Below are 16,324 nucleotides of genomic sequence, written 5' to 3'. Positions count from 1 at the left end.
TTATGTGTGCTCAAATGTGCGGCCATGGTCAGCCAGCCACTCTGCACCCTCACTGGGTTCGCCCATTGCCACACTGCACCTGGTATCCACCAACTGCCACTTGCACTCTTGGGTCAGTCCACCAATCTTTCCTGCCCGACCCTGCTCCACCACTGACTCTGCCTCTCTTACTGGTTTGGCTGAATGGTTTGTTGTTGTCATACTTCTGTACAGTTCAATTTTCTGTGTTTTGGCTGCGTTTTTCTTACTAAAACTTTGTTGTCTTTAAACTTGGTTGTGCGAGGCAGCACAGTGTTTCCACATATGCCTCCATCTTGGCCAGAAGTCTCTGGGCAGTCTTATTTTATCCGTGACACTGAGGGACACTGTGGGACAGAGTCTCCCTCACCCACCCACCCCCTTACAACATTACAGGTGCAACGAGACAAAGACATATGGCCCAAATGAAAGAACAGATCAAAGCTCCAGAAAAAGAGCTAAGTAATGAAGAGATAGCCACCCTATCTGATAGAGAGTTCAAAACCCTGGTAATCAAGATGCTCACAAAACTGACTGAGCTTGGTCGCAAAATGAAGGAACAAATGTAGGCTACCCAAAGTAAAATTAAGCAAAATATTCAGAGAACCAGCAGTGACAGGAAGGAAACAGGGACTCAAATGAACAATTTAGAACAAGAGAAATAAACAAACCTTTAACTGGAACAGAATGAAGAAACAAGAATTTAAAAAAATGAGGAGAGCCTTAGGAATCTCTGGGACAACTTTAAATGTTCCAATATCCAAATGATAGGTGTGTCAGAAGGAGGAGAACAAGAGGAAGAAGTTGAAAACTTATTTGAACAAATAATGAAAGAAAACCTCCCCAATTTGGCAAAGGAAATAGACTTCCAGGAAGCCCAGAGAGTCACAAAGAAATTGGACCCAAAGAAGAATACACCAAGTTTCCTTGACTTCCTGAACATCTTTCTTTCCAGAAACATTAGTATGGAGATCTATAAGAAATCAAAAAGAAAGAGCTTATGTGAAATTCCAAAACTCTGTTTTAAAATTGATGTTATAAGATAAGAGATTCCATGACAAATTCAGTGTTTGTCTTATTCTAATTGTGTTATCATTCTAATGAAGACAGGTATATGGAAAATACTCCATCTATGCATTGATATGTGGCTTTTTTCTTCTGAAAACTGGCCAAAACACATAACTTTAAACTTAATTGAAAAATGAGAATATTAAATAATTATTTTTTAAACAAGTGAAGGGACTATAATTCAAATATTCATTAATCTCTTATTACATGCCAAGCTTCTTCTAATCCTATCAATGCATTAACCTAACCAGAGCTTTCTTTGTGAGATTTCTTATAAAAGAAATTACTGTTAATAGAAAAACACAATTTAATCTTCATTCAGAACTAGTTAATATTTATTCAGATCTATTGTTTATTACTACTCTGGAATGTTATATAGAAAAGCATTCATTCATTCACCATAGTTTCTGAAGGGCTGCCCTGAGGGCTTGGGCTGGATTCAGGCAGAGGCCCCTTCACCAGAGCAATCCCTTCAGAGTGGGGCCTCTAGGAGTTGTCAGGGAGAGGCTCTTGCCTTTCTCTAGGTTGATGCTTTCGGGGGGAGGCTCCACACACAGAGCCTCCTCACTTCTGCCATGGATGATAATAAGTCTACCAAGACTTGATCTGCTTGGGGGGGAAGATCTACCAATTTCTCAAAGGAGAAGGGCCTTGAGCCTGTTCCTCAATGGGCTTTTATTGGGTGTAATTTGCATAATAATACAGGGTGTGAAGCTCATCAATCATTGTCAGGCAGTAATGGTCAAACAATAGATAACATTCAAAGAACTATGAGGGCTTATTCTGAGTCAGGGTCACATATCCAAAGGACCATAAAACTTTGGGGAAACAAACTCATTCTATACTTGGACGCTCATCATTTAAATTGAGGGCATTCTTAGCAAAGCAGGTTTCACAGGATTTTATACATTCTTTTCTTAGGCCTGATTGGCCCTGGAAATACACCCCTTCCATCACAGGGCCCCACCCACCTCCAGCATTGTTTTAGGCTTAAGTCAGGTGGGAGATGCTGGCAGCCAAGAGATTAGGAGACTTTTTACAGATAGAATGAGGACTCAGGCTATGTCAAGCCGAGGGGTGAGGGTCCATCATCCCCTTTTTCTGTAGCCCACAATTCCTTCCCTGATGCCCTGTTGTGACCATGCCTGTCTTAGGTTGTCCCTCCCTGGAGGAATCTTACCCATCATTGGCTAACCTGTCATCTGCCTGGGGTCAAGTAGGGTGAAGTAAAGAGAGCAGAGGTGGCGCCCCTGCCAGGAAGATAAACTTTGTCTCCTTATGGTCCCAAGGTCTTTTACTCAGCCTTAGCCATGGTAGGGTTACAGATTCTGAAACCAGGCAGAGTGGTTCCCAACAGATGCTGTATTGATGGGATACTCAACACAGGAAAGATGGCATCCATGGGCAGCATGTGAGAGGGACCAGCACAGGAATGCTTGAATCTATCACTCCAGCTGTCTCCCCATAGCTGTACCACTCAATTTTTCTTTTCAAGACTCTGGCCCACACTGCTTCTACCTAGGGTGAGTGCTTGGATGGATATTCTTTCCATTAAAGAGAGCCCTCCCATTTTCACCACAGCAAGTGGAATTACTACTTTCACAGCCAGATATTATATAGCCTCCTCTTCCTGGCTCTAGTGCTCTGAGCTAGAAAGCCTGGCTTGTGGCTGAGCCTACTTTTTTCCTCTGGGCTGAACCTCCTCCCTGAAAGTATCCCTCTGGATTCTTACCCCTTGCCTGTGGGTATGGGGCCAGCCCCACTCACATCTCTGCCCTTCCTGCTGGTATCAATGCTAGTTCCTCTGTCAATCCATAGTTATAAAATTTCTGTGTGCTAGTCTTCAGGTTAATTGTTCCATATTTTAAATTTTATTAATTGATTTTTTATTTTTTATTTTTAAGAATTATTTATTTATTTACCTTTTTAGAGGGGAAGGGAAGGAGAGAGGGAGAGAAACATCAATGTGTGGTTGCCTCTGGTGTGTCCCCTGCTGGAACCGGCCTGCAACCCAGGCATGTGCCTGGACTGGGAATCGAACTGCGATCATCTGGCTCGCAGGCCCGCGCTCAATCCACTGAGCCACACCAGCCAGGACTCTATTAATTGATTTTTTAGAGAAAGAGGGACAGAGAGAAGGCAGAGGGAGAGAGAGAGAGAAACATCAGTTTCTTTTTTCCACTTATTTATGCATTCATTGGCTGCTTCTTATATGTGCCCTGATTTGAGATCAAACCCTAAATCTTGGCATAAAGGGATGACACTCTAACCAACTGAGCGACCCAGCCAGGGTGATTGTTCTGTGCCTGGGTTGATGCAAGACAAAACACATGCAGGAAAGATAGCATTGCATATAGATGGAATCCTGAGAGTAAAAATCCCTGGAAATTAACTAAAATTTCAGGGACAACTCCAGATTTCTTAAAGTTATAAAACTGATGGAGCTCAAATAAAGATCTCAAAGGAACCAGGAATTCTCTGAGATTCATATGGATTGACTAGAAATTTGATTAAGGTGTATCTCTAAAAGGAAGTAAGAGTGTAGTATTGACACTATCAGAGAAGGGTAGAGGGGTCTGTGGGGCTAGATGTGGGGGAGGGGCTGTGGTCCAGCCTACCCCTCTGCCACTCCCCTATGACCAGGAGCCCTTTGTGACCAGAGCACAGCTTCTGTGATGCAGGATGTGGGCCTGGGCCTTTAGTCCGCAAGCCACGCCCAGTGCTCAGTTGCCTGAAGGCAGCAGTGTGATTCAGATGATGGAGATTCCTCTTTCTCTCTGAAAAGCATTCTTGTTAACTGGCAGAGTGTCAGCCCTCCTGGGTGATTGAAATCTTTCATCTTGTTCATCTCTTGTGGAGTGGTGCTCTTCCTGCTGTTACTCCTCTGGTTGGTGAGCAATACAGTCCTCTCAACACCTAGGAAACATAGAAATATGAGGAAGGTGAGAAACTCTTGATCCAGACCTAAAAGAGATTATCATTTTTCTCTTATTTCCACTTTTCTGCATAACCTAGAGAGACTCTAGAGAGGAGAAAAATTGAAATAACTATTCTTGGGAAAGAATAGAACATCATCCTTCCAAGAGGAAAGCATGCTGGGTAGGGTTACAACAGGCAGAAGGATTTCTATCAAAAGACCTCAGAACAGGAGCCAGGTGTGGCAGAGGCTCTAGAGCACAGCACCAAAAGCTGTAGCCAGTGGCCAACAACTGAAAACTATGAGCTGGGTCTCTGGTGCTGGACAGGCCCAGAGCCATGGTTTGCCAGCCCCCTTCCCATGGCCATTGTCTGAGGCAAGTCTCTCGTCCTCTGGGCTGTTCCCAAGGCATTGCAGAGCCCCAGGAACCCACAAGCTGGGTTGGGGCTGTGACCTTAAGAAAGCAGAGTCCCAGCTGAGCAAGCTCAGATGGGCTATATGTCTGGGAATGTAGAGCAGAGGAACAGTGACAGAAGAAATCCATGGTCAGGCTCATACAGAAAACGTTTCTTTATGTTTTCCAAAGAAGAAAAACCAGAAATGATTTTTACCCACTTTAAAACTAAAAGGGGACAACCAGAGAGCCCCATTAGTTCAGTGTAGAAAGTCCTAGTGTTCCCAAGCACTGCGCATCTGCAGCTCATCTAAGAGAGGAGACTGAGAGTAGGGTCCCAGCCCCCAACCCTGTTTTCTCTTGTCTCTCAGCATCCAGTGAAGGTGAGGTAGGGGAGAAGGAAGAAAAGTCAATGTCTGAAAGATGAGTTACAGCCCCTCAGCCTCCACTAAGCCTGAGAGTTTGCCTCCATCTGTCCTGTCCCCAAGGGCTCAGGGCCTGGTCCCTGAGAACTCTGGCGGCAGAGCCCGCCTCTCAGGAAACAGCCCTTGGGAGGATCCTGGGAAGGGGTTCAGAACCCAGTACTTCTCAGATTCTGTGTTCATAGTGAGGCTTCCAGGGCCCAGAAATGGGTATTCCCCCAGCAGGACGTCCCAGCAGGGACGTCCTGCTGCTCTGGACCCACAGTGCCTGATTGGGAGGTGGGAACTCTAGTCCAACTGCAGGTTCAAGGTTTCTCTTTGCTCAGATCTCTTTGTGAGGCACCCCCTTCCATTTGTGGCCCACAGGGAGGTTGTGAGGGCTGCAGAGGATAGTGGCTGGAAGTACTTTGTAAATGATACAGTGCTGCCTGTCCCAGTCTTGCCATCACTGTCAGGCATCATGTGGCCTTGACCTGGATGCTTGAGCTCCAGAGTCCACTCTGCCAGGCACCTCCCCCAAAGGGCCACTGCACTCAGCCTCCTGTGAGACCCCCAGGCCCTGCTGCACCATGTGACCTGTCTCCTGGCTTCCAGCCCCCAGAGATGGCCAGCAAGAACTGGAAGAGGCTTGGGACCTAATTTCTCATCCGAGAAGGTTCAGAATCTTCCCCCTTTCTCCTGTGTACTCCTCCCTCCCAAACCTGGGATGTGACCCCAGAGCTACAGGCCACCTGGGACTGACCTGGGTACTGTGGGAGGAGGAATTGGGACAGGGTGGAGCTGTAGTTTTGGGATGTGAGGGACAGCAGGAGCGCTGGGCCCAGGAGAGCCCTGGGCCAGAGGGGCCTGTCCCTCTGCTCCTGGCTGCAGCCTGTGCCTCCGTCTCCTGCAGTGACATGGGCAGACTCCTGGACAAGGGCGACTTTTGTCAGTGTTCATGTCAAGATCCCCCTGGTGAAGGTGTGCAAAGCAGCACCCACTGGAGCCCAACAGCCCTGCCATGGCCCTCGGGGAGAGGCTGCCCCCACCCTGACACCACGTCGGCTTCCCCAGCTCCTCCGAGTGCCCAACACCTCTGGCCGGCACCCTGTCGCCAGGCCGACAGCCTCCTCAGTTTTGGCCCTTTCACTGTCACCTCTGAGTGCCTCTCAGCCACCAGAGCCTTTCCTCCCCCTGGGCAGACTTTTGCCTTGGTCACTTGCACTTTCCCATCTGCCCTCGTGTACCCCTGATTCAGAGGCCCACCCATCACCTCCAACAGCCTCCCCCGCCCTGCCCCACCAGAGTTGGCTTGTCCCAAATCAGCTGCCTTGGGCCCTGGCCCCTTCAGCTGTCCCATTTCTTCCCTGTCTTGGTGTCAGGCAACTGCCATAGCCATGTGCTTCCCAATTTCATCACAGGGAGAGTCCCAGCAAGAGCACCTGTCCCACCACCCACCTGAAGTCTTGTTCTTGGGAGACACCACAGACAGACAGGTAGCAGCTGGTAGCCCCTCATTGGTTAACCCTCCTGTACACTTACTGAACACCAAGAAAGCAGTGAGGATGTGGAAGGAAAAAGGAAAAAAGAAGGGGTCAGACTGTCACTTGAATTCTGAACAGGATGCAGTAAGTCACCAAGCCTTCTGGCCCAGCCCTTCCCCCAGCCCAAGGTCTTACCCCAACTCTTGACTCCGACCATGCCCCACTTCCAGCCCCCCACTTCTGGCTCACATCCAGACTCAGACCCACCTCCCCTCCTGCCTCCCAGACTGACTGCCTTCTTCTCTGCCCCAGACAAGTTTCTCTGAGGAGCTTTGCTCTATGGCCCAGAATATAGCACAATATGTTTCCTTTTTCACTTTTTATTTTTTATTGTTGTGCAACTATAGCTGTCCCCATTTTCCCTCCATTACTCTCCCCTGCCCTACCCACCCACAATCTTTCACACCAACTTCAATTCAAACCTGAAATGCCACTTTTTGAAGAAACGGCCAGAAACTGTGAGATCTTTACCCTTTCTGGTCAAAAAAAATCTCAGAAAGGGTAAAGTCACTCCCCACATTCCTCAGGACAAAGGGGCCCCTCACCCCTGCAGCCCAGTCTCCACTGTTCCTGGGGATTTGGTCAGCCCTGACACGTGGGAGCAGTTGGAGCAGCACCTTCAGAAGAGGTTCCTGCTGCAGGAGCAGGAGCACCGGGGAGACTTGCCCCACAGCATCCAGTTATCTCTTCAGCTCTCTCTTCAGCTGAGGCTGCCTGATGGCCAGTTGCCAGGGGTGCATCAGGCACAGGGAGGGCAGGGTCTCCGGCAGCTCTCTGCATTTACGGGCAAAAGAAGCCAGGATGCAGAGAAGACGAGGTCCAGCTGTCCAGCAAGGATCCCACCAAGGACACGCCTGGGCATGGATGTGGGGCACAGTGAAAGGAGGACCCTAAAACACCTATGCTCTGGCTCAGCCAGCCTCCCAGGGAAGGGCCTGGGGGTGAGCTGTGAGGAGTCAGGAAGAGGCTTGATGAGGCCCTCGACCAGCAGGTCAGACAAAAATGTCCCGAGAGTCCATTTGAACAGAACAAAGGGGCGGGTTAGTGAGGATCATCAGGACCCTGTGGATGGCCATCCTCCCAGGCTTGCTTCCAGCCTTCCTGGAAAGTCAAATGTTCACAGGGAAGCCAAAGATCCAGCATCTCCTAAGGATCTGGAACCCTGCATGAATACCTGCCTTGAGCCTTCCCCTCTCAGGGCACCTGCTCAACAGGTGCTAGAAGCACATATTAGAAAGTTTCAAGTGAGGCACAGGTGGGGCCTGCCTCTCAGGATCCTCAAGCCCATCAAAGCCTTTAAGTTGTCAAGGGCTCAACACTCAACCCTTCTGCATTCCCTCAGTATCTTCTCAGCCACCTGTGCATCCAGGGCCCTCCCGAATGCCGATTTTGCCAAGTTTTTGAACAAACCTGTTCATTCCCTTCCAAAAGAGAATGTGAAAGCAGAATCTTTATTTCCCACACTGGTGGGTCCCCTCTCTGTCCCTTCACTTGCATGGAGGCAAACACAGAGTGCTCTGGGAAGGACCCCAACTGGTAACTGCCATGGGCCCTCAGTGGCTCCTCTGACTAGACAGGAGGGCAGGCTGCCCCCTCTGTTCCTCACCTACTCCTCTAAGGGCAGAATATGGCATGGTGAGGCCTCCACAGAGGCCAAGGAAGGCTGCCGGGTGTTAAGTCCAAGTTCAGCAGTGACCCGAAATGAGCCAACTAAGGAGGACAACAGGAAGGCTGCCCCAGGAGAGCACAGAGAAGGGCTGGCGGGACTGAGGGCCTCGCAAGCCAGTGGGCTGCGCACTGCCCAGGAAGAGAAATCAGTAGAGTCCTCAAGAAGCAGGTCCTGCCAGCTCGAGCAGAAGGGACAGGTTCCTCCAGAAAACCTCTTCAAAAAAGGGATGAGGCGCTTTCTGCGATGGATCCTACCCAGGAAAAGCAAAGGACAGAGAAATCCCCTGCAGAAAGGCACGCCTGCACCAGCCCCTGCCCAAAGCTGGGAACCAGGCAAAAGCAGTTCACTTGTGGACAACAGAGCTGCTGAGGCTCGGGTGCCCATGACAGCTGTGAGACAGAGTCTCGAGGAAAAACTAGCATTCCACCATAGACTCTGAGCCTCCGGGTGCCATTGGCACAGAGAACTCCGGGCTCCAGTAGGTCCACATCTCTGCAGCCAGAGGGTTCTCTACTATGAAAGGCAGAGAAAAACGATGAGAGGGATGGCCGATGATCGCCAAGCCACCTCTAGTGGCCACAACTGTTCCAACAAGGGTAGGTGGACCACAAACAGGGACAGCAAGGGGGCCTTCCTACCCAGGGACCCATGGTCCCCAGGCAGATCCTGCCAACATGGGCCAATGGTGGCAGGGCTCTCAGGCTGCCCCTGCCACTGCCCATGGCACTGTCCCCTTCAAAAATATGCCTCCTCTGCTCAACCACTGTGTGCTGCTCATGCCTTTCCTACTGGCACTTTTCTCTAAGAACAAGTGAATACACCACAGAGAGAGATTCTTTGTTCTCATGTGAGCACATCATCCTCTACATGCTAATGGCTTCTTCCTACCCAAAATCTGTTTCCTGAAATACACGTTTTCTTTTCCTCATGGGAGCTGGTGACCTCTGTCTGTGGCCTGCAGGGGGAAGAGAAAGGATCAGGGCCCTCTCTTTCCCAGGGAGGTTCACTACAGCAAGGCACTCCCACCCACCCCACCTCATCCCCTCACTACACCTTGTTTCCACAATCCATCATTATGAAGGCAAACAGAAGCCTACAGGGGTTGTCAAGATGAGCAAAACTATAAGATCTGGCTCAGCCTGTCCTCTCATGCTCCTTCTCTACCTTCAACCTGTGAGCATCAGGGGAGGGGATTGCAGACACTGAAATACCCTCAATCCCCAGAGAGTGTCACTGAGTGGAGAGGGGACTCTGGCAGCAGTGCTGGCCCTGACTCCAGAGGTGGGAGAGATCTTGCTTTGGATCTCTCCATGGGAGGAGGTGTCTCCTGCCCAGGAGAGATCCCCTCTCTGAAGTGGTCGGTGCTCAGTGTCCCATCCCCTCCCCTCTCAAGCTCTGGAGCAGCACTGAGGGCATGCAGGTGGGGAGCACCGAGGCTGCTAAGGGCCCCAGACCTACCTGACCCCCTGGGGGAGAGAGTGACCTGCTGAAGGGCACCCACAGTTTTCTTCTGGGGAAGGGAGCATACATGGCTGTGTGTGCAGTTACCCTGTGATGGTGGGATACTGTGCACCCCGGCTGAGATGCAGGGGAAGGAGGCAAAGTGACACAGTGTGCCTATAAACTAGGCAGCGCCTGAGGCATAGTTTATGGGCATCCCACCACCATCTACAGACCCAGAGGGGAGGAGAAGTTAGGGGTCCAGTGGTGCAGAGTGTCCACCTCTTGCAGCTCCCAGAGCCAAGATGAGAGGAGCCACCTGCAGTTGCCACTCAGAAGGCCAGGCTCACAGGGGCAGCAGAGCCCTCAAGCAGGGAAGATATATTTCATCACCCCTCGCCACAATCTATTTCATCAGCTTGCATATGACTGGGGACCTTGGGGTGCAGTTTGTGACCTTTACTTACACCCATGGCCCATGGGGGACCAGAGCCGGCGTGGAGGGGCAGAGTGGGCATGAGCCTCCTCATGCCATGGGTTCTCCCTGGAGCCGGGTCCTGCTTTTTGCCCCCAGCGAGCAGTGCCTCCAGGGTGGGTGCAGTAGTTACAGGGCTGCCTGTGGGAGGGGTGGGATTCAGGGCAGAGTGTGCCCTGGATCCTCAGGAACACAGGAAGATGTGGCGCAGGGTTGGGACCCTGAGCCTGGATGCTGCTGGGTCCTCATAGTGGACAAAGAGGTGACTTCTGGGAGTGGGGGGAACTGGACGTGGGCTCCACGCTCCTATCAGGAGAAGTGCCACAGACAGATAACAATTCTGATGGAACAGCGTGAAACAGGAAGGAACAAGTCCATTTGCCTTTCTCCTGCCATGAGGTGTAGTAAGGCCAGAGAGAGAGCCCCACACTGAGAGCCCTGCACAGAGACAACATACAGAGACTGCTCATAGAGACCTGTGACAGGACACACAGAGAGCCCACTGAGAGACCTCACCCAGCCAGACCCTCCCAGAAACACCTCCTACAGGGAACTGTGAGAGAGCGGCACAGACATCTCACACAAAGAGCTCCCTCTGAGACCAGTCTTCAAGGCCAGAATACCCAGAGGAAGATGGAGCTGGGGTGGAATTCTAGGAGCAAGGTGTCCAGTGGGGAGGGGCTATCCCTGAGCCCCATCCCTGGATACGCCCTCCAGAATTTACCTGGGAAAAGGTGGAAAGGTGGATCGGTGGATCGGTTGGGGAACTGCTGGTCCCACTGGTGGGACCACTTGGAACTGCACTTCCCGGGGCTCCTTGGGCCCAAGATCCAGAAGCACCATCCTGGCTTTTGGGCCAGAATCCCCTGACGTGGGAAGCTCCTCAGGGTGTGAAGGACCAGGTGCTCGGTGAGGTGACACTCGTGGAAGACTAGGGGAGGAGTAAAAACAGTCACTATGGTGACCACCAAACTGGGTGGAAGCCACACTGACCAGTGCTGGGTGGACAGTGCATGGATTGCTGGCCTCCCACAGTTGCTGGCCACCTGGCCTGGACTTGGAAAACCTCACGCACCACCTAGATTTGCTACTGTGCTGTGTGTGGAGTTACCAATAGGGGGGCTTCCATGAAAAGTAAGGGGACCCAGAATTCATTCCTCCGCAGCCACCCGCAGAAGGTGAAGAGGGGGCTGGTGGCACAGGGGGAGGCCCTGCTCAGGAGCCTTCCCCTCTTCTCTGGACCACAGGGCTTCTGCCCTCACACATTTCCATAAGAGATGCCAATGTGCCGTGAGAACTGCGTGCTAAATGGCTTGGGCACACGGTCCTCAGACCCCTGACTGACCCCGCTGCGACGACTCACATTTCCTAGTTCACCTGTTACAATTAATCCTGTGAGCTTCACAGCTTCCCTGGGACACACTGCCAGACATGCCTGCCTCCACTACCACGAGGTGGGCCTTGGCAGAGCACACCCTTGCCAGGCACACCCACCCACTCAAGATGCCTTGCACACGTCCTCCCCTCACAAACACACATACACACTGAAACACAACCACACACCCTAAGTTTTCACACACCCACATACACATGTATATACTCAGACCCTCACACACTCCCAACTTCACATACTGAAACCCTCACACATGCCCACACACACTAGTGCCCACACACCCACACCCTCCAACACACATCTGACACCACACAGACACACACACACACCATGTACACACACACATGCCAGGTACACATAACATGCACACCCACTCCAAGCACACTCACCATATACACGCAAACTTGTAACCCTCTATCACAACTACCCGCTCACACCATATACACACTCACAATGCAAACACACTCCATTCATACACACAGCACTTGTCCTGAGATCTGTCTGCACCTACTGCCGGGATCACTGACAACAGCCCCCAGGGAGCCTGGTGAGTTACAGGACAGAACAGTCTCTCCCTCTGGGCCTTTCTAAACATGTTGAGAGTTTTTATGATGAAGTGACATTACATTGTGTCAAATGCTTCTCTTGCATTCTGAAATTATCTTGGTAATTTTTACCTTTTTATCTTACTATGTGATGTATCATGTTGATTTGTATAATTTGAAATATCCTTGCATCCCGTGAATAAATTATAGTTGGTTATACTTTACACTGTTATTCTATGTGCTGTTGCATTTGGTTTGGTAGTATTTTGTTGAGGATTATTGCACACAGGGTGGGGCAAATATAGGTCTACAATTGTGAGTACATGAAATGCGGAACTTAGTCTTACATTATTATTTAATATTGTATTATTTTTCACAAGAACAACTGCACACCTACTTTTTGCCCCAGCCTGTATGTTCACCTGGGGTATTTGTCTGTAGTTTTCTGTACTTCTGGTGTTTTTGTCTGATCTTTGTAAACAGGGTAATTGTGGCCTCATAGAATAATTTTTTAGGGTTTCTTATATTTTATGTAAATTTAAGAGAATTGTGTTTTTTAACATACAAAAGTTAGGAAATATCTCTTTATTTAAGAATCCATCCTCACAACAATGATATACTCAATTTAGGTGTGATAACACGTTAGGCTTATGTAATCTAAGAATCATTACCTTAATACAAACTTCTTTTTTAAAAAAAATAATTTATTTAATTGTTGTTCAAGTACAGTTTTCTGTCTTTTACTCCCATCCCAGACCACCCCCCTGTGCTCCTCACCTCCCTCCCATTTCCACCCCCTTTAGTTTTTGTCCATTTGTCCTTTATAATAGTTTCTGTGAATCCTTCCCCCTTTCCCCTGAAATTCCCTCCCCTTTCCCCCCTGGTCACTGTCAGCCTATTCTCTATTTCAGTGTCTTTGGTTATATTTTGCTTGCTTATTTGTTTTGTTGTTTAGCTTCCTGTTAAAGGTGGCATCATATGGTATTTGTCCTTCAACACCTCGCTTATTTCACTCAGCATAATGCTTTCCAGTTCCATCCATGATGTTGCAAAAGGTAGGAGCACCTTTCTATCTGCTGCATAGAATTCCATTGTGTAAATGTACCATAGTTTTTTGATCCATTCATTTACTGATGGGCACCTAGGTTGCTTCCAACTCTTGGCTATTATAAATTGTGCTGCTATGAACATTGGGGTGCATAGGTTCTTTTGGATTGGTGTTTCAGGGTTCTTAGGATATACTCCTAACAGTGGAATTGCTGGGTCAAAAGGCAGATTCATTTTTAGTTTTCTTGGAAAACTCCATACTGTTTTCCATAGTGGTTGTACCAGTCTGCAATCCCACCAACAGTGAACTAGGATCCCCTTTTCCCCAAAACCTCTCCAACACTTGTTTGTTGCTTTCTTTATGATGGCCATTCTGACTGGTGTGAAGTGGTATCTCATTGTGGTTTTACTTTGTATCTCTCTGACAGCTAGTGATATTGAGTATCTTTTTGTGTGTCTCTGGATCCTCTGTATGTCCTCCTTGGAGAAGTTATTTAGTTGTTTTTAAAAAATTGGTGGAATTCATACTTGAAGACTTCCAGTTGTGGGCTGTTTTTGGTTGGAAGGTTTTTAAATGCTTTAATTTCACTACTTGTTATTGGTTTGTTCAAGCTATCTTGTCTTTTTTATATCTGACAAAATAGACTTCATTGTTTTTAAATTTAGTCCTGTTGGTGTTTATTCCCCTTATACCCTCTTCCACTCCCACTCACCTCCAACCCCCTCCACAATCACCACACTGGCATCTATGCCCATGAGTTCTTTTTCAGTTTTGCTCTATCCCTCCATTTCCTAACCCACCCCCTTCTCCCCCCAGAGCTGTCAGCCAGCTCTCTATCTATAAGTCTGTCTATATTTTGCTTGTTAGTTCAGTTGGTTCATTAGATTCCATATATGAGTGAAATCCTGTGGTCCTTGTCTTTCTCTGACTGGCTTATTTCACTAAACATGATAATCTCCAGGTCTATTGCAACAGCATGGATGGGTCTATCTTGTCTTGATTAAGTCTTGGTGGATTTGAATACTTCTAGGAATTTATACATTTCTCTTCAGTTGTCCAAAATGTTGCTGTGAAATATTTCATAATTGTTTATTATTATTATTAATTTAATTTCTATTATATAACTACAACTCTATTATAGTTTTGATTTTATTTAAATTTTCCTTTGTTNTCACTAAACATGATAATCTCCAGGTCTATTGCAACAGCATGGATGGGTCTATCTTGTCTTGATTAAGTCTTGGTGGATTTGAATACTTCTAGGAATTTATACATTTCTCTTCAGTTGTCCAAAATGTTGCTGTGAAATATTTCATAATTGTTTATTATTATTATTATTAATTTAATTTCTATTATATAACTACAACTCTGTTATAGTTTTGATTTTATTTAAATTTTCCTTTGTTTCTTTAAAAGGGCTGTAGATTCTCAGTTTTTCAAAAGGAGTGTATCAATTGTATATATTATTTTCTATCATCTATTTTATTTCTACTGTAATATTATTTGTTTTCAAAATATATTGTATTGATTATGGTATTACAGTTGTCCCATTGTTTTCTCCCTTTTATTCCATTCTGGCCTGCACCCCCCTATCATCATTCTCCTCTCTTTAGTTCATGTCCATGGGTCATATATATAAGTTCTTTGGCTTATTTATTTCCTGTACTATTCTTAACCTCCTCCTGTCTGTTTTGTACCTACCATTTATGCTTCTTGTTCCATGTGCACTTTCCCCATTTCTCCCTGCTTCCCCTCTCCACCGATAACCCTCCATGTGATCTCCATTTCTGTGATTCTCTTCCTATTCTAATTGTTTGCTTAGTTTTTTTTTTTAGGTTAGGTTGTTGATAGTTGTGAATTTGCTGTCATTTTACTGCTCATATTTTTTATTATCTTTTTTCTCTTAGACAAGTCCCTTTAACATTTCACATAATAAGGGCTTGGTGATGATGAATTCCTCTAACTTGACCTTATCTAGGAAGCACTTTATCTGCCCTTTCATTCTAAAGGATAATATTGCTGGACAGAGTAATCTTGGATGTAGGTTCTTGCCTTTCATGACTTGGAATACTTCTTTCCAGCCCCTTCTTGCCTGCAAGGTTTCTTCTGACAAATCAGCTGATAGTCTTATGGGAACTCCTTTGTAGGTAACTATCTCTCCTTTCCTCTTGCTGCTTTTAAGATTCTCTTCTTTAATTTGGGTAATGTAATTAGGATGTGCCTTGGTGTGTGCTTACTTGGGTCCAACTTTTTGGGACACTCAGCTTCCTGGAGTTTTTAAAAGTCTATGTCCTTTGCCAGACTGGGGAAGTTTTACTTAATTATTTTTTTCAATAAGTTTTCCATTTCTTGCTCTTCCTCTTCTCCTTCTGGCACCCCTATGCTATTGATGTTGGAATGTTTAAAGTTGTTTCAAAGGTTCCTAAGCCTCTCCTGATTTTTTTTAAATTATTTTTTCTTCATTCTGTTCTGGTCAATGTTTATTTCTTTCTTCTGGTCGAAATTGTTGATTTGAGTCCCAGTTTCCTTCCCTGTACATTTTTCTTTATTTCACTTTGTATAGCCTTCACTTCTTCCTGTATTTGGCAACCATACTCAATCATTTCTGTGAGCAGCCTGATTACCAGTGTTTTGACCTCTGCATCTGGTAGCTTGGCTATCTGTTCATTGCTTAGGTCTATCATTTGAGCTTTGATGTGTTATTTCATTTGAGCTGTATTTTTTTTTTTTGTCAGTGCACCTTAGATATTTGCCAGGGAGGGTAACCCACATCTCTATTTTGTGGCACTGTATGTGGGGGAGGTGTCTGAAAGGGAAGAGTGTCACTTCCTCAGTTCTCAGCTGGCTTTCAGTCATTTCTTCCAGTTCCCACAAACAATGGGGCCTTTTTGGTGCTGATTCCCAGTGGCTGGGTTTCTGTATGTTCTAGGACCCTGTGGGTCTCTCCAACAAACTTTCTTGTCAGGCTGGGAGTTTCTCCCACCTCCACAGTTCCCACAGGTTTTTACATCCAGACATTTTGAGGGTTTGTTTCTCTGTGCTGGAACCTTGGGTTGCAATGGTCTGTCTTGCTCCCCAGTTGCTTCTCCTGGTTTTCTGCATGCAAATGTGGGACTCTCAGCCCACCAGTTGCCACCTTGCCTGGTGTTCTCTCCACCCAGGCTGCCCATCTTTGCCCTCATTCCAGTCTAAATGAGTGTTTCTTCTTTAACTACTTGATTGTTAGACTTCCACACAGTTCCTTTTCTGGCAGTTCTGGCAGTTGTTGTTTGTTTTTAAAGATTTTATTTATTTCTTTTTAGAGAGGGTGAAGGGAGGGTCAAAGAGAGAGAGAAACATCAATGAGTGGTTGCCTCTCGTATTACCCCAACCAAGCCACGCAGTCAAAGTTGTTATTTATTTTTCAATACAT

At 47.3% G+C, this 16,324-nt stretch overlaps 1 protein-coding gene across 1 annotated transcript; it reads left to right on the top strand.

Annotated features, from left to right (window-relative positions):
• The first annotated feature begins 6,342 nt into the window (after window positions 1-6,342).
• On the top strand, window positions 6,343-8,958 carry LOC118994092 (spermatogenesis-associated protein 31A6-like). The gene is made up of 2 exons (XM_037056648.1): window positions 6,343-6,426; window positions 6,870-8,958. The coding sequence occupies exons 1-2, from the start codon at window positions 6,364-6,366 to the stop codon at window positions 8,448-8,450; spliced, it is 1,644 nt and encodes a 547-aa protein (XP_036912543.1). The 5' UTR covers window positions 6,343-6,363; the 3' UTR covers window positions 8,451-8,958.
• The last annotated feature ends 7,366 nt before the right edge of the window (window positions 8,959-16,324 follow it).

Source organism: Sturnira hondurensis, unplaced genomic scaffold, assembly GCF_014824575.4.
Source record: "Sturnira hondurensis isolate 20B ecotype Veracruz unplaced genomic scaffold, ASM1482457v3 Scaffold0009087, whole genome shotgun sequence".
Lineage (NCBI taxonomy): Eukaryota > Metazoa > Chordata > Mammalia > Chiroptera > Phyllostomidae > Sturnira > Sturnira hondurensis.
This window is presented reverse-complemented; position numbering and strand designations above follow the sequence as displayed.